Here is a 19,462-nt window from a genome sequence, read left to right as displayed (position 1 = left end):
AAAGATCGTGTGAGCAACCAAGCTATCAGTTCTTTTCGACCATAGAACAATTGTTCATAAAAGCTATAAACTCCGAATCCCATCAAACGGAAATGCCTGTACTTGACAAATACAGAGTTGATACTGACATATCAGCATTACCTGCAGAGCTTTTGATCCTCCGCACAGAATTCGTCAATGAAAGTATTACTCATTTTGAAGAGATTAAGAACAAAATTATCGACTTGAGCAAATCTGAACAAAGCCTTATTAGGAACAGCATGAAGGTAATGAAATTAGTTCTTGTTGGTGCAGCTACAAGTGCCACCCCTGTGACATCTTTTTCGTTGGCACGTAGGTTAAAAGCATGGCTTCGATCAACAATGTCACAAAATCGCTTCAATGCATTGGCTATACTAGCTTTTCATAAAGATTTAACCGTCGAAATATCCTTGACAGACTTTGCTAACGCGTTTGTAGCTTCAAAACCAAATCGGATAAATATTTTTGGTAAATTTTCGGATCACGATTTGTAATCTCTTTAAGTAGTATCAAGATACTACTTAAAGAAATGTTGTTTTCTTTAAAATTTTTAAGATTCTTTAACCATTTTTCTCCTTTGGCTGGTGACCAAAAATTTAAAAAAAAAATTAATTTAATCAAGTGAAACATTTTTTAAACCCTTTTACATAGTTATTGTTGTCACTTCTTTCGTTAAAAAAAATCCCTGAAATCGCCGCAGATGCCGTTTTAGAAGTTCTAGAATGCAAAATTTTCTTCGTCGCCCGGCCATGGTGGGCGACAAGGTCTTAGGCATTACTTACAATTTCTTCTAAAAACTGGCCCCTCACACTTGAAAACGTAGCGTGGGCCTTGTTTATTTCGGATCCTCGCAAAACCCTTTATTTTTATCGGTTTTGTTTTGACCGCTAACGCGTAATAGACCAATCATGGGGCTCACTTTTTACTGATGACCAATCTAACTTCTTCGTAGTTTAAACATGCCGACGGAGGAAACATGCTACACTCACGAAGAGCATTTTAACTTGGAAGTGATGATGTGAGGTTCGTTACTTTTTTATTACAAGCAACATGAGGCTTAAGTTCTTCAAATATGCAACAGCTAAATTGAACAGGCCAAATAACGTGAGGTTTTCTTACGATTAGAAAACTAGTCCAACTAAACAAACAAAAAATCTAGATTTGGTGTTTCTAAAGTATATAATCAACAAGAACAAAGCAATAATGATAAATATTTTGGAAATAATTTTTTACACGTATCAAAATCATTAAATGATTTAACAAAATGATAGATAGCATTCTTGCTGAGAAAACGACTTAGTTAAGCTTAAATGTCTACAAATTCGCATTCTATCCAAGTAATTTTCATATCTGTTAACTGCGTTAATATGATTTGTAGAAAACTGCGGAATATATAAAACAAATTGTATACTCTATGGCTAAAAAAAGTAATGTCTAAATAGTATAACCATAAAATGCAGTTTTCATTCTTCCACCGTTAGCACGGTTACTGCCTACTCCTTCATCTTAATCAGTTTTTTCGAGTTTGATTGGGATGTTTTACCTTCATGTTTGTTTTTATTCTTACTTTGTTTACCAGCATCTCCCTCACTTGGACACAACAAAGGATTTTCATCACAATATTTTTTCATTTTGTCTTGAGAATCCTAAAACGAAAAAGACCTTCGTGAAAGCGTGGTGGTTCCATGGGTTGCAATAATGTTGCAAAATATTTTCCGTTGCTGTCTGCAAGAAAAGTTGAAATGAATATAGTTTGGATTGAAACGGATCGAAACGAAAAAGTTTTACAACCAATCAGATTCCAGACATTACAATTGTCCATTCCAATCAGATCCATGTCGTTTTGGAGTGAAAATTCACGTTAAATGTGAAGAAAGAAAATCGTTACCTTGTCTTTTTTTTCATTTTCTTTAGCAGACACCACACAGAGTAGAATGCATAACAATGCAACAATAGTAACCTTCAACATTTTTGTATAGATCTCTGTAATAAAATATTAATATTTTAGCATGAATTTCCTTTCCTTGAAACATCAAATAAGGGTAACAATGAAGTAAAGAAACGTACCTAGCATTATCAAAACAAAATATTCAAACGTTTGTTAAACATGAAAGAATATATACAATCATTTTAATGGCGCTATTCTCGATGTATTCAACTACGGACTTAATTTTCTGGAAATGTTGTGCTTACGAAAGACGCGATTAATTTCTTGTCGAACAATAGCATTTACATTTAAAAAAATTGAGAAGAGAAGATGGAGATCCTAAATATTTACAATTGCTCTGTGGTGCCACTGCACTTCTCTTTTTTTTTGTTCCCTGCTTATTTTGTCTCTATTATGCGTATTGTATTGTTTGTTACTCGCGTTTATTTCGCGCACTTTTTTTTGCTACGCGTATTTTTGCATTTTGCGAGTTTTCAAATTTCATTTCTTCGCACTGTTTATTTATGGAGTATATTCTGCAACAACTCATGGCTCATCACAAATACTTTGAGCATTGTTTAACAGTAGCTTTCGAATTACTTCGAGTTTATCACAACTGCATGTTATGGATGAACTAAACTAAATAAGGTGACATTTAAAAAAAGCAAGCATCGAACTCTTAGTATTTAAGGCAAAGCTCATAACACGCATAAATCGTGTAATATGTGACGCTTCGATTCAATCACAATAAAGAAATTAATAACCTTTATTATTACCATAAAGTTAAGAAATAAAAAGTAAAGGCAGTGCACCTTTCCCGAATTAGTTTCCTCTGGTGTACTGCTATTTCTCAACTGTTCTAAATAAAGTTCAATAAGATTTTTGAAATCCTCACCTTAATCTTTATAAAATCCGATATCTTCAGATTCATACAGCAAACAACAAACCTGTTAAAAGAGGTTTTGTGATTTTGTACTAACAGGCCTCAGCTTGAAACCGAGGCTTATTAGTCAAGGCAAAAATTAAGAAGACTTTGACCGTAACATAAATAACACTAAAACAGAGTTGTCACATATCAGATTCAGTTACGAATTTATTTACACACATCAATTCAATGAGCTTCAGTCAACACATCAAAATTATGAAAAACATGTAATGCGGAAACCGTGTATTAGCAAAAAAATGCTTACGATAACTTTAACTACTACTCCCCAGACAAAATTAATTTAATTCAAAATACGCTCGCTTTGCGCATACTGTATTTTGAGTATATTCTTAGCATGATTTCCTCGCACTAATGGTCGATTCGTTAAATTCTCTTGCCGTATAATAGTTTTGTACTCAGAGCTAGTTTCGCACGAGCGGTTTAAGATAAGTCAGTCAAAGATGCCTTTTATCTTTTTTAGGTAGCTGCACATTTAATATGTTTAAAATTGAGCTACTTTGTTATACTTATATTTTAAAAAAGTATATGCCTCGGATACAATCCAATTTTAAAGGACGAATGTAAGCAAAATTAACAACACACTACCATGTTCATCCCAAAATAGTCTTTATCACCCATATATGGGCTTTTATACAAATTTTTGGCGATTATGGTAATTTTTTTAACACCCAATAGTTTTTATCTATTATTTGTTACAAAATATTGAAAGTAAATGCCCAGTTCCTCAAAAATGGTCTAATCTAGCATGGCTAAAAGCTGTAATTTTAATATGATTAATTCACGCCTCCGCAAAATGCTAACAACTTCGCCCCAAAAAATTGTGTGACGCCTTCTGCAAGTCAATTTTTACTTTTTAAGCAACCTTTCTCTCAAACAAACAGGCAATTGGAATCTGGTGAGAATAGTGTCAATGTTAAACATATTTTGTGAGGTAACAGTTCTTCTGTAGTTTTATTTTTTAACCAACATGGTAAAATAACTAAATATAAAATTTCAAAAAAACATATTTCGAAAGATGTTATAAAAAAAATCCATATCTTTAGCAGAAATTGGAATTCAGCATTTTGTCATCCCAGGAACAACTCTTCAGTTTAACTATTAAAAAAATAGGGAAATTAACCATCATGCAAAGGCAACTCCAAGCTGATTTATATACGAAGATGGACAATATTCTACTCGTATTATTTTATTCAAAACTTCAATTATAAATAATGTTGTTGCTTTTAACTGTCATACATATTCTACAAAATATTATTTTTCTGATATAAAAGACTTTTGTTGATCGTGTACTCTTGTTCCTTTTTTTCTGTTCCGGATTGTTTCTGAGTGTTGGGACTTATTTCTAATGCGTTCTTTACTTTTGTTTTTGATCATTTTTCCACTGTCACTTTCTCCAGGACATGTCAACGGATGATTCTTGCAATATTCCTCCATCTTCTTCTTGTCTTTCTAAAATTAAAAAAGATGGAAGAGTAACCGGAAATTATATCAGCTGTATTTAATGTCTAACACGGGAATAAATCTGTAGATAACTGAACCGTACAAATAACACAGCTTCTATGTTAGCCACGGGTAACGTTTTTTCACAAATGGCTAACGCCTTTAAATTTTTTGCGCATTTAAGTTCACAAACCAAACGGAATCTACGTAAATATTTTTGGAGGTTTAGAGAGATCATCCTAACAAGCTGTTTGTGCTAAGTATATAAAAGACAGAAAATTCAAAAATTATCTATTTAATGGCGTAGTATTCCCTAAGAAGAAGGAATACTACGCCTTCTTCCTGTCTGAGAGGAACAGTGAACCAACTTGGGCAAATCACAACCAGCAGAATTTATATCTGCATAGTATTGACAGGTATTGAGATTTAGACACTCTGACTCTTATCATCGTACAACACTAGATATGATGGCAACCTATGATAGTTTCACTGGAAATTTACAAAATAATTTTTTTACTGAATGTATCAGTCATAAAAGTACTCACAAGGTTTTCTTTTGCGCAAACCGATAACAAACACAATGCCATTCCAACAAGCACGAGCATGTAAGTCAATTTCATTCTTGTTTCTAAGAAAATAATTTTGTAGAATCATTTGATGCACTATCAAAAAAAGGCGATGCAGATTTCCAGATACAAAAATCAGGTTGGTTTGATATGTGGATCGGTAGTTCATCCGTCAAAGCTTTTTTGTGCATCCACGTGGTGGTATTTGTGGACTTAAACTACAGTCTTTAGCAGTTCAGAACTACCTTTGTTGTTCCTTTTTAAAATAATTAACAGAGTCGTTATTTACATCACGAGCTGCACCAGTAACTGGTGGAGCTCGTAACTAAACATGAAAAAAAGGCTGTCAACTTTATAAGACTGCCTGTAATGTTATGTTTACTACAAAACTAAAAATATTCAGTATACTTTGGAAGTTATGTGGATAATCTATTTTTGGCCTCTGCACTCAGACCCCAGCTAAATAGGGTTAAATGCATATTAATATAGCTTTGTTTCACATTATATTTTCATTCGCGCCTAAAATCTTTTCTTTCTTTTTTATTTCTAGAAACAAAGGTTTTCACACAACTGTTTATAATTCAGCATTTTATAGTAAACAGATTTTATAAATTTCTTGTAAGTAGATAAACGTTTCAAGTGAAATTTTAATTTGCTCGGAGTGAAGAACTGTATAACACGAAAAGCAAAAACTGAATTTTAATTTGTTAGAAAATAATGAATAAAAGCGAGTTCACTGAAATGATCTTATCACGTTTATCATAAGTAATGAAGTTTTTCCCCGATTTTAAAATTTCCGATGAAAACTAATAACTTTCTTGCAGCAGCGAAGGGTCTGGATGATTGACGTATTATCATGCACAGCTAATTTTATCGACGGATTGTGTTTGACCATCATTAACGCTGTGTGCAATATCAATTTTTCCTAACCAGGACACTATCTTTATTATATGACTAACAGCTACGTTATTTAGTCCTCTACAATATTTATGACTGGGCACAATATGCTGCTGATGAAACACCTTCTAATTGGTCATTTTTTTACCCATGTAACATGCGTTTCTTAGATGACATTTTCTTAATCCTCAAAAGAAGAGTACGGACAGCCAATCCACAATAATATCTCGATAGAATAACAAGACCAAAGAATAACTCTCTCTGTCTCTCTCTCTCTGTAAGCAACATTAAAAACGCAGTCACGAACAAATAAAACAAATACTTGTGAGTCACAAACGAATAGAAATTTAATCTTAAAGCACGTCACGTATAAATAGTCGCTGCCATAAACACTGATTGAAGCTTATAATTTCTTGATTTTTTTATTAATTCTATTCACAATTCTAATATTATACCTAAAGGTTGTTCTGCTTAGGTAGCGAATCAACACATAACACTAATGCAAGAGGACATTTAACACTTTAAGTAACATGTTTTTGAATTAAAAGTTGCTGATAGTGTCGAAAAAAAACCAACGTTCTTGTAGTTTACCTTTTTAAAAGTCAAAGTTTCTTTTAAAAATTTCTTCCCCTAAGAACATTTGCAACCACGTTACTTTAAAGGTCGTGTTTTTCTTCATAAACACTTTATCTTCAGATACGCATCGTCGCCTTTGCTGTTTAAATTGAACTGTCGTTTACTTCCGTGTGTGAGAAAATCAAATCGGTAATGTATGTTTGAGTATGCATATAGCCAATGTTCATGCAAGTTCTGCATAAAAATGATTTTGAAAAGTCGGGAAGATGAAATTAGAGTGAACAAGCTGTCTTTTGATGTACCAAAATTTTCACAAAATATTACCATATCCGTTTTCGTTCTGCAAAATACACATGCGAAAAACATAAAAAGTGAGTTTAGCTATGAGCAAGTTTTGCGATAGTAGTTGTTTACATGCGAAATTAAAGAATGTATTAACAAAATGCGGACTTCTATAGATTTTAACTGGTAATTTAAAAAATAATAGTTAACGCAGTTATAAAAATATTTTGGTAGTGGTGGTGGAACAAAATGTATTTGCAGATTGTATATGCGTATCTTTTGGTATAGCTATATCAGCTAGCTAAATCTAACCTACGTTTTTAGAATGATGTAAATGCATTTCATTTTTTTCGCTCCTGGGGTATACTCACCGCTGTTTGTTTTTTAATAGCACTTTTTGGCCTGCTCTAGATTTATCTATTAGACCCCTGCAATCTAGATTGTTAGGTCCCATACCTATCTTTATTTTTTATAAAAACCTTATAACCATAATATAATAATTTTCGTTAGGATTATCCTTACAATTAAGAAACTCAAAGGAAAACTTTGTTTCATCAAAAGAAATAAATAATTTTAGACACATGATTATTTTTTCGGATTCGGGAAAAATCCGATTTTTGGACAATTTTTAGAATTTGTTCGTGTTATGTAAAAAAGAACAAATATTTTAAATAATAATTATTTTTTTCTCTAAAATTTCAAACAGAATTCTGGAATTAAAGTAATTGAATTTAGCAGCTAGTTGTATTTTAGACAAATTTCAAAATTCCGATGACATAATAGAAAAAGTGCTGATATAAGCACTTTAATGCTGCCATTTTATTCCTTTTATCACGTATTGTAAGGGTTCAAAGTTTAACTCAATTTTGAAAAGCTTATCAAAACTTATGGGTGGAGAAAGAGTGGAATCAGGTCTACCACTGGTCATAATATGTTCGATAAAACCCGGACCAAAAAGCATTAAAAAACTCAACAAAAATTTTAAGCGTGATGTCATTAAAAATGTCAACATTTTACAACGATATATAATATGGAAAAAACGATAACAAGCGTATTCCACTCATTAATTAATTAATTTAAAAGAAAATTACTGATATTAGTATTAGATCGTTCTTACGTACAGTTTGCACTAATTAGCTACACCAGAGAAATACACCAGAGAAATTCTTGTCTAGCAAGATGAGAGAAGCTTACATCGGGAAACCGGTGTAAATAGTGAAACTGCATTCGACACGGAAAATCGAATATTATACAGAACTAAAGAGCGACGTTTGGAAATATTTAACAGAAACAAAACCGGGTGCGAAAAAGCGGGAACTCCGATAATATGTTTTATGTGACCTGATGGTGCGTGAGGAAGTTATTGTGGGTGTTTGTTGACAATTTCTTTACTCTCCAAAACTAACTTCCTTTCACTAAAAGCAACTCAAAGTGAGTAGCTATTCTATAAAAACTAGAGAACCACAGTTGTGAAACAAATATAAAAGGCATAAATTTAAAACAAACATTAGTACATTGAAAAGGGTTGCAAAGAAGTTCGTGCTCAAAACTGACAATGATGTGACTCGGTTTTTTGAACCTTATGTATAGTGTGATTTTACGTTTTTACGTTTTTAACAAAATACAATTATTGGAAACAGCTCAACTATAAAACGGCGCTTGATGATAAGACGGTTTGCTCTGCTGATAATATTTTTAACTTTTAGTAGCATTTTACTTTTATTTTTATTTTAACGGAAAAATATATCTATCTATCTGATTTGTTTTCACACCGAGCGAAGAGCAAAGTTGTGATGGTAAATTTAGGTTAGCACACCATATCTAAATGCTCCTGTATCCTGTAAGAAATTGCACTGTAAAGGCAGCCATACCTAACCTTCTTGTCGTAGATGCTTTGCAGAGCAAAATTTCAATGGTATTATTAAGAACTTCGTTGAAAAATACTTTTTTAACGTCAAATAGTAAAGTATCTATTGTGAACTGTTGTTTACCGCTACATATCCACACATAAAAGCTTTTTTACTGTACAACTCTCTCTCTATATATCGCTCCACTTGATGGCTCATCTTGCTTAAATATAAAGCTGAGCACCGTAGTGACTGTTGATGCGGACAGTTCCCACAATGTACCATTTTCATCACCATCAAACTACTTTTTTTTATTGATATATAACTACTTCTTCTTAAAACTTTCAATAGTAAAATAGTAAATGTTTATAATTTCCAATGCAGGCTAACGAGTTCTTTGGTACCTTGGTAACATTCTTTGGTTTAGAAATTTTACCCAACCGCCTGCTTTTAATTATGTATACTGTATAAGTCTGTAGCCCTACCTGGCATACTTTCGTTAATAACTCTGAAACCATAAATGGTATTACCCTGAAACTCCTAGTAGCTGACCCTTTGGATTAGAAATATTGAAATAAAAATTCCAAAAATTTACAGCAGGTGGTGTGCCACGCCTATTTTGAACGGCACTTTTCCGATTATTTTTAGCATTTTGGTATGTTTATGTTATAATGGACTTAAAATGTTAACGTTTTGGTTTATATGTCTAAAGTTGTTTACAAAACTTGCGCCCTTCCCTTTTACCGCCCTTTGACGCCCATGGACGCTGTTTTTTATTTTTAGGGAATGCGCACAAACCCCCTTTGTTTTTTCTTTCGTTTTCCTGTTTTGTGTTTTTTTTTTAATTTTCACTAAAACTTTGATACCTGCGTTGCTAGTCAATAATTTTTATATGCTTTTCTCATTTGATTGTAAGCATTTCTTAAAAAAAAAACAACTAATAAGCTCTCCAAAATTTTTTCAAAATTGAGAAATATTTGTTACTAGTCGTTAACCCGTGAAAAAATCCACGGGGTAAGCCACAAGTCAAGGTGTGACCGTAATCTGTGTCACACCATCAGGTGGAGCGCTTTAGTACAGGTATACAATATGTCGTAAATCGATTGAAGCGCATCCACTATTATAGTTTTTCGACTGTAACATATTTTTTTAAAAAACAACCTTCCCGCAACGATAACTGAAATAAAAACAGAGTTTACATACCGTCGTTACCCCGTCATAGCAGAAACAACCGGTTATTATAATTTTATTTTGCAGAATAAGTGTATATGAAAGTTAAAAGATTAATTGTGACACTGGGCTGAGCATTTAGTACAGTTAAACAGTGCTGCACAGGCGCATAGGGAAAAGACACAGTACATTGTAACACAGGGCTGAGTAGTATTAGCGCAGTTAACTGAGTTGAAGAGGCGTATAGGTAGGGGTAATATCCAGAAAAACTTCATTGTAACTACGGTTTAAATAAAAATACGGGCAACAGCCTGTCGTGGCCCGTCCAGCTAAAACAATCGCTCGGCCATTTTATTTGCAGAAAAGTTTTTCAGGAAAATAATAAAAGTTGTAGCCACCTATAGCTATAACCATTTCAAATAACAATCATATACTGCTTTTGAATATTGTTGTATAGCCAAACTGCATTTTTATATATACTTTCACTTTTTAAGTAAAGATATACCTAGCTAAATGGCTACATCCTTAACATAAAAATAAATGTTGGGTGAGATAAAAATCTCTTATACCATACAGAGTAGTAATAAGGCAGTCTCTAGCTAGGTAGCTAGCCTTAAAAATATTCGTTCTTAGCCAAATATTACAAAAAAAAACTTATAGAAGACAGAAAGGTAAAGCAGACCTACAAACAACACTGAAAGATCAAAGGAATATCGTTAACCCTTTTAAACAGACAGACAAAATACGGCTATTATAATAGAGACTAGTCGTTAGCCCGTGGAAAAATCCACGGGGTCGCCCGTCCTTTAAATTAACCTGTTGCAACAAGTGGACAAAATTATACCGCATTTGGTATTGGTGCCCATTTTAAAAATTTCGTGTTTCTGTTACGGGACGCCGCTTTCGCGGACACACAGACGGACGACGGCTATTATTAAAGAGACGTTAGCGCCTCAAATGGTATTGAACTAAGCAAAAATAGCTAAAACATTTAATTATAGAAACTAACATTATTTTCAATATTTATAAAAAAAGATAAAAGATTTATCATGAAGCAACACAAATTCAAAAAAAAAATACTGTCAGCAGCCAAAATATTGCTGACAGTCAGCATTTGAGGCATGATTTTTAATTGTCATGTGACAAACATCATCGGTACCAACTCCCCCCAGAAGTACACTCGCCCCCCTATACCCCGGCCTGAATGGGGTTAAACAGTGCGTTAAACTGTACATAGTTACCTGTCATACCACTTTGACGTCACGTGATTTAGTACTTTGTTTGAGGTTTCATTTTTATAAGTTCTACAGTTGCAGCCTGATTGCTAACTGACCTTTAAATCTATTTCTTGTAAGAGATGTTATTTTTTGCACATCCATATGCTTATTAGAAACCATCTTATTATGCTAGTTTATGTCAAAAATGTTAAATTTGCTACAATGAAAAATAACACCGTCGCCAAAAGTAGAATGGATTCAACCGAAGAGCAGCTCTCTTGAGCCAAAAAAAATTATATTAACCAAGAGTATCATTGTCAAAATTGCATATGCAATAAGAAAAACCTAATGAAATTATTGCGTATAGCCGAAAATGCAGCCAAACAGACACAAGTCTTTAATCATTTTGTGCTACCATAAAATTATCGTGCTTTGCTCTCCTTCAGGAGGGACTACTTCCCTGTGTCATGGTTTTTTGGCGCCGTATGTTTTTTTATGATGTAGGGTAGATTTGTGCCATGACAGCCAAAGTCACCGTAGGTTCGATATTGACACAATTAGGTACTGTCGAAACATTCTAAATAACAGTAAGTAAATAACCAGATAGATCTCCCAAACACTCTCATCCCCAGGGTTTTTCACCTTTTTCATATGAGACATGCTGGCGAAAAAATACCCTGGTATATGAAGCGTAGTGCACAGAGAACAGAAAATTCGTCTTTCCGCTCCAAAAATATGCATATTATACAGAAAATAAAATAAAGTTGAAGATAAAATACAGACAATGCAACACTTCGCTTTTGACTATAATCTACTAATAAAATACAAAAATATATACAGGAGTGTTTCTGTGTCATTTTAGTACCTATTTCTACGTTTAAAACGATAAATATTTTGTTCCTTTTCCCGAACAGTCGGTGTAACAGTTCCTGAATGGACAGGCGGTTTAATAGTTTTAAAGAGTTTGATAATTCTAGTGTATTCTTAGCTATTAGTCTCTCTAACGGTGATCATTGAGTAGTGGACTGCAATTAATGTGAATATATTTGTTTTTTCCAATTGTACTTCTCTTTATTAAAACTGATTAAAATTTTTCAGATGCATTACGTTTTGATCTGTGTATTGATCGATTTTCTCGTATTTGTCTGCTTGTCTTTTCCTCACAAATTGGTTTTATATGACTAAATTGTATGAAGTTTGGATGATACTATTTTCCTCTAGAAATAGCGTTCCGCATGAAGTTAATCACTTCGTCATTTTTTGTTGTCTTTTGTATTTCTTCTTAAGATAACGTAAGAGGCACTGCGTGTTGGATAACAAAATTTACGTACATACTAACTGAATCCAGATTATTTGCAAACTCATTTTCTACATTTTTCCGTCTAATCCCGGAAATAAAGTCTGCAATGTGTTCTTTCCCTTTTGTTTAATGATCTGTAAAATTATATTGCTGTCAATTGAGTTGCCAACAAAATTAGTTTGGCATTAACTTGCTTCTTGGGTTAAAGCTATACTTAAAAGCCTGATGATCTACATAAACATCAAAGCGTTTTCCATGTGTACATTCAGGTGTAGCTTTTCTATACTCCATACAAGAGGAAGTGCTTCTGTTTCTGTTGGCCCATATTTGGATTCTCGTGATGATAACGTTCTTGATATATATGCTGCTGGTCGTTCGCGATTATTTTTATCGTTCTGAAAAAGTATAGCTCCCAGAGATTTGTCTGTGTAAAGCTCAACATGTTTCAGTCGATCACAAAATTTTAATACCGTGTCCGGTGTAAGTTCTTTCTTTAGCGGATCAAATGCTTGTTGATGATGTTCTTTCTATACATATAGTTGGTGTTTTTGTAGTAATTCACGAACTATTGAAGTCTTTTCTGAAAATTTAATTATGAAATTAAAAACATATGTGCAAAATCCCCCCAAAAATACGTAACTCATCCACATTCTGTGGTGATTCGGCATGTTTTAATGCTTCAATTTTTCTGGGATCAGCATGTATTTCATCACTTTTTATTTCGACTCTAAACAATAATATTCTTGATTGTCCAAACATCTATCTTTGTTTTATTTCAAGTTTAACTCACTCAGTAAGTGGTAAGTGCATAGATTAAATCATTTTTATGTTTTCCATTTTCCCATTTTTTGGTAATTCTTTTTTGAAATATTTCAAAACTGTTGTCAATACCATAACAGTGATAACACGTGAATTCTCGTCTAATTGAATTTGCATGTACGCTCCTTCCATGTTGACTAGTCGTTAGCCCGTGGAATAATCCAAGGGTTCGCCCGTCGCAGCTAAGCTACCATTTTGCGTGACAGACAGACGGACGGACAGACGTATACGGGCATTATAATATAGACTAGTCGTTGCCCGTGGAAAATCCACGGGATCGGCCGTCCTTTATATTAACCCGTCGCAACAAAGCGGATAAAAATATATCGCATTTGATATTCGTGTTTCCGTAACATCATTTTCTAACTCAGCGGGGGGTCCGCGCAGAGACAGACAGACGGAATACGGCTATTATTATAGAGATTTAGCTTTCTATACCGAATCTAAAGTAGGTATGGGAAAAGTCTCTCGTTTTATAACAGTGGTTATCACTTGCGCATCCAGTCATAAACGAACTTTTTTATTAGCTTAGGGTGTGACAACAAAGTTTGGCACCAAGTCCTGTGATCTGTATGCTTTCTTAATAACATCTAATTCTTCTCATCTTTGAAGTTTTTTTTTAATACCCTTACTTAAATGCTACGATTTGTCCGTACATTTTCTAATAAAATGGTTGAATGTTTTTATCGATGGGTAAAACAGCTTTGTAATCTTCTAGTTTACTATGACCTTTAGATTAATTTTTGCATCTTTTCATTAATTCATCCTATTCTTTCGGCATGATTTTTTTTTTGTTTGATTGTTGCATAAACGTGCTGAAGAGCGTTTGTTTGTTGACAAAAGAAAATTCATCTGTAGAACTTTCCTCAGATGACATTTCAGACATTCTAAACTTCAGACATTCTGACTTCTAAAACTTTTACAATTTTCGTTCAAATCATTTCTTCCTTTACGATAACGTTGATATCCCTTGCAGTTGCTACGACATACGTTAGATAAATAATCTTTTTTTTTCACACGCATAACAAATAAGCTTTGCAAGTTGAAGCTCTTTCGTAAAACGTACTCCACATCTAAAGCATAGACTTTGTTTTGATTGCTTATTTTTAACATAATTATTTGTGATTTCTCCTTTTTAATCATGTTGTTGAAATATGTCTGCTGCTAGCCAGGAAACCCAGCATTATATTTCTTACCACCATGAAATCGGAATAGTAAAGGTTGGAAAAATTACGCTGTGTCTCAAACGAATTTTCTGCGGTCAAATACTGACCACACTTGTGGAGTGGTTACTTCTTTTGTTCTTTGCTCACGTGGTCAATATCGAGAAATCCCTTGTTTTAAGCACAAATGGCCTTACTCACCCGAACAAAAATAATACCACGCAAATTTTGTGCTGATTGGCTGCTTGTAAATCGGGGTTTGCTATGAGGTGGATTTGAATTTTAGAAATTGCTCTGACATTTATTTGCGTCTAAGCTTTCTTTTGAGAGAAACTGAAATTGATATCCTCGAAGAACGATTTATGCCGTTAACACAGATTTACGTCGGCCAACACTGACAATATTGTGATCTGTAATTTTATAATTCCGTCATTATTCTTTTTTCTTTTTTAGTTTCGCGAGATCTATCTTTCTCGAACCTACTACAAATTTCCGCGCAGCCAAATTTGGAAAAAATCACCATTTTTTATTTCACAACCTCGTCCTCAGGTATCTTCTACGCCTAAGATATTCAGTTTTAATATATTCCCACATGTCAGTGTTGGCTAGTTTCAGTTTTGCTTACAACTTGAGAATTGCTTCGCAAACTTTTTTTAATTTCTTGTTTTGTAATGTTTCCAAAAAAAATTTCTGATAAAATCGAGGATTACGGGAATTGTGATAATTAGAAATGCATCTTATGCATAATAACACTAACCTTTATATATAATAACCGCGGGGAATATACATAATTTCCAATACATCGTACTCTTCCCACATACATCGTACTCCCCTACCTATATACGCCCCAACACTGTACAAACATGTAAGGTAGTGAACAAAATTACTTTTTTCCAGATCTTCAAAGTAGATCCAGCTGTAAAAATCGTAAGCAACGCCCTTTTCACATCTTTAGCAAAGTTTTATATCAACAGGAACAGTAATGGCGTATTTATGCATCAATGTAAATCTCTAAACATTTATAAAAGCTACTAATTATAGAGCCATGAATGTGTTTTATGAGCATAACAAATTTAAAGACCAGCGGACCCGAACAGAATAAACCCTACATTAAATTAAAGTTGCACGGCTAATTTTCTGAACCCACGCGATTCTACCCCTGTTTAGAATGAAAAAAAAAGTTTGTGAATCAGTGAAGCTGTATTTATTTGCACACAAGAAATAAACGTAAGCGTCACATATTCATATAAAAAAGCTCCTATATTTTAAGTATATTTTTTAAGAAGAGGAAAAATCGGATCAAAAGTCGATGATGCCACCTTCCTGTAGTGTAAATAAAAAACGATGCTAAAATTTTCTAAAAAACCGATTTTTCTCCCGATTTTCGGATAAAATCCGACAAAATCGGAAATCGGTTTGTTCACGTGGGCAAACTTTACCGAATGATTGCGCTTAACAATATGTTGTGTTGTAATTTTCAAAATTATCAGAATAATCCTAACAAAATTTATTATATTTACTTGATTATAAGGATTTCATAGAGATAAGGAGTAGTTTTGAGTAATGGCCCATTTCTCAGGCTATTATTGGTATAGGGACCAAAAATTCAGCATGTAGATGCTAGTGGATGAATATTAAAACTCGATGAGTATAGCAGCCATGCAGCATACCAAAAAATTCACAAGAGCTAGAGTTAAACCATTTTGTAGTTAACAAAGTAGATATTTTCTAATGTGTTTGTCGAGCTCACTGTAAACAGTTTTATAAAAGGGTGCTGTAGGTACAAAACTTACCATATATCACTTATTTGAGAATACACTATATTGGAGAATTCACAGTATATTATATTGAACGTTCACCACGGATTTCTTCTTTTAAAATAGTACGGAGCAGAATTATCAACAATCTTACAGTAGAGATTAATACTCAGTTTTAAAATATTTATAAAACCACAGAATTTTGGAAAAAAGTTGATGTGTTGTCCAAATTAAGATGCAAGTAAGAGGATAAGTAACAAAATAAGACGCAGAGATATAGTTTTAATATTATTAAACATATATTTCAAGCATCCATAAATTACAATGGTTCTTAATGCTGAAATGTGTAAATACTAAATGTATGTGCAAACGTAAATATAAATTCAATAAGAAATAATAACAAAATGAACATGTGCAAAAAAGAGCAAATAAAGACAAATGTTTATCCAACACATTCGAATCCTAACTTTTGTGTCTTCTATCTTAAAATTTATTGCATCAAAGATCTAATTTACCAAAAACGAGATATTTTGTTATCTCGATTTGAAAAAGAGGAAGATCTATTAGGCATATTATTCCATATTTGGTGCATGCTTTTTTAAGCAATTGCCAGAAAAAAATCCAGAAATGTTAAAATTATGCGATTGTTCTGTACAAATCCTATTTTAGTAACGAAATAGTTTTATTTAGATCACAAGCATGAAAATGTTCACGCTTTATGAACAGAATATAATTCTTAAACTATTTAAAACACGACGAAATGCTGAATATATTGAACTTTATGGCTCTTGCAGTTTTAGGAACGTATTCTTTATGGCAGAGTAATGCAAGTTATTTGTGCGAATGTATAAAAGCTAAAGGTAAAAATGAAATATAGAACGAATCATTTAATCGATCAGCGAAGAAGGAAGAAAGAAACTCAGGTAACACATCATAAAGAACAGTAAGTTAATATTTAATATTTTTGACTGGAAACTTATCCACTGGGCCGGTCCTTAGGTGAAACATAATAGGAGGCTCTTGACAGTTCCAAGATATATCACTTTTAAAAAACTTTGAGATTTAAAAGACTGAAAACTTTTTTTATTTAATTTCTTTTACATTTGTATTTTTCTGATCTCAACATTGGTAAACATTTAAAGAACGTTTGAAAACTTTATTACGAGCCTGCCGATTTAAAAATACAAGCTCATTCTCATGTCTCAGAATTCTTAAAACAGCGTATGTTAGGAAAGTTGTTTCGGCATCCTAATATAACTGCAGCTAAACCTTTTGCTTTATTTAAGGCGTAATTAAAAACGGACAATGTTATAACATGTTGTAATGAAAAAAATATGATTTTTATAGGCGCCATGACGATCTCAAATTTGATTATTCTGGTGTGCATCTCACTTGGTGGTCTAGTCAATGCCGGTCTTAACGGAGACATCACTCTTGAATGTAAAGACAGACCAACATTTGAAATATCGACAGTACAGGCATTAGCCGCAGTTGGAACCGCAGTAAATAAACCAATGGAAGATGGAAGGCAAAGTACCTACAATAAAGCTCATGTACTTCCCTGGACTTTTATTCGAACAAAAGTCTGCGGTGAGTTTAACGATCAAGTTGATGAGTCAACCAAAACAGATAAAGAGTTACAAGCCTGGCAAAAGGCTGTAAAATTTTTTAATAATGTGCTCCATACAGTGGATGAAGAATGGCTGGATTTTGGTAAAATGAACAGGAAGCAACAGACCGATTATAAGAAAGCCAACGATGACAACAAGAATGATTGTGACACACTGATAGACCGAGTTCAGTTGCAGAGACAAGGAAACCGAGACATTGTCTCCAGCGTTGTTGCTGTGGCCAAGTGTATGAACAGCGCGCCAGGAAATCTTCGACCAGGTTTTGCCAACACTAATGGTGCAATTGGACAACAGCTAGACCCCATGCTGAAACAAAAAGTTGATGATGGTAGAGCAATCCAAGAATCCGATCTTACTGCTAATTCCAAGCGACTTCATGAGAAGTTTGATTTGGCTTATCCAACTTATGGGGGCGGAGGTATCATGAGTTCTGATCAAACGGAGCAAAATTGATTATTCAGATAATTTATTTCTTTATTTTTTCTTTATTTACGATTATAATCATTCTTATTGATTTATTTATTTATTCATATATTTATTTATTTACTTATTTTATTTTATCAATGTATTTATTATATTATTATTTAGTTATTTATTTTGATTCGTTTAATTCTATCTCGTTAACTTTTTAACGACATTATACTTATTTACTGTATTTCATTCCAGTAGGATGTAATGTGATAAATATATTTAAAGCAATTCTAACTATTTTTACACTCTATTTTGTATAACCAATTTTCGAAGAGGTTGTCCCTAAAAATACTCGCTATGTATTTAAAGGCATGGTTTACATATTACACACACTACACAATACAGCACATGGGTGTATATAATCTCTGTATATAGTGTTTACCTTTGAGCTTGTAATACTCTTAATGGCACTTTAGCAAAACAGCAACGTAAAGCATTTGGACATTGAATTTAACAGTGACGTTGCAGCATAAGACGTTATGAGTATAACAAAGTCCTTTGTTATTACTGGGAGATGTCTCAGTCTTGACGTGGGAAGCGCTAGGGCACAAATACGGAAATATCCCACTCGTTTGCGATAGTACCAGGCCAGTTGCTGGAATCACGCGCCTGCAATATTATTTTAACCATTTTCTCGTGTACTCAACACTATACTAAATCAGCGTACTTAATTTTAACATTAAATGTTCGTCCAATTTGTTTTTAAGGAGGCCATGGTTTTTTTGCATATTTGTCAGGCGATTCGATTGTTAACTCGAATTTTCACTATGCAAACAGCTCTCAGAAAATCAGCTCCCAGGTAAATAACTCTCATGTTGTCATTCACTCAGTACATGCTACTTTTCACCAAAGCCATAGTAAATTTGGAAGCACTCGAGGAATTCAGTGTTTTGTATATCTTTATTTGCAATTTGTTTTTCTAAGTTCAAGCGTGTCAATATCTGGAATTCAAATGATTTGGAATATGTCAATGAGCAGATTGATGCACTTTACAAGTCCAAATGAATACTTCATCATTTTTATCAACCCTCGACCTTCCTACGACTGTCAGTGTTCACAATGCTGTTGTAGAACTTAATTTCAATCAAAACATGTTTGGAACACTAACGAGGGATAATGATACATTGAATGACTTAATAAAAATTTTATGTTCAGACCAAGATAGCGATGGTAAAATATTTACCTGTGAAAGTTACTGTATATCATTATTTAATGCATCTTGTAATCCATCTAGTGCTATTTTACTTGATTCTCATAGCCGTGATAGCAATAGAAAACCAAGTCCTAATAGAACGTCTATCATCTTACATTTTTCTAGCTACTTTGCAATAATTGTTCTAACATGTCTGCTATTGACGAATGTCAAAAAAACGAATTCTGATGTTGTATCAGTGACCACAAATACTTTTACAGCCGTAAAGTATGATGTGTT

General features: G+C 33.3%; 1 protein-coding gene and 1 long non-coding RNA gene across 2 annotated transcripts; one reads left to right on the top strand and one right to left on the bottom strand.

Annotated features, from left to right (window-relative positions):
• Nucleotides 1–1,197: 1,197 nt before the first annotated feature.
• Nucleotides 1,198–3,163, bottom strand: LOC130626010 (uncharacterized). The gene is made up of 4 exons (XR_008981791.1): nucleotides 3,139–3,163; nucleotides 2,844–2,895; nucleotides 1,910–2,004; nucleotides 1,198–1,667 (listed from the first exon to the last, which is right to left on the bottom strand). It is a non-coding gene; the product is annotated as an uncharacterized LOC130626010 (long non-coding RNA).
• A 13,163-nt stretch (nucleotides 3,164–16,326) lies between these two features.
• LOC130626092 (uncharacterized) lies at nucleotides 16,327–18,275 on the top strand. Its single transcript, XM_057441198.1, has 2 exons — nucleotides 16,327–16,871; nucleotides 17,276–18,275. Exon 2 carries the CDS (start codon nucleotides 17,281–17,283, stop codon nucleotides 18,010–18,012), a length of 732 nt encoding a protein of 243 aa, XP_057297181.1. The 5' UTR covers nucleotides 16,327–16,871; nucleotides 17,276–17,280; the 3' UTR covers nucleotides 18,013–18,275.
• Nucleotides 18,276–19,462: the final 1,187 nt, after the last annotated feature.

This window comes from Hydractinia symbiolongicarpus, chromosome 14, assembly GCF_029227915.1.
Source record: "Hydractinia symbiolongicarpus strain clone_291-10 chromosome 14, HSymV2.1, whole genome shotgun sequence".
NCBI lineage: Eukaryota > Metazoa > Cnidaria > Hydrozoa > Anthoathecata > Hydractiniidae > Hydractinia > Hydractinia symbiolongicarpus.
This window is presented reverse-complemented; position numbering and strand designations above follow the sequence as displayed.

Bases quoted from the DNA above. Each gene is read 5' to 3' on its own strand.
- LOC130626092 (XM_057441198.1), top strand. From the start codon at position 17,281: ATGACGATCTCAAATTTGATTATTCTGGTGTGCATCTCACTTGGTGGT.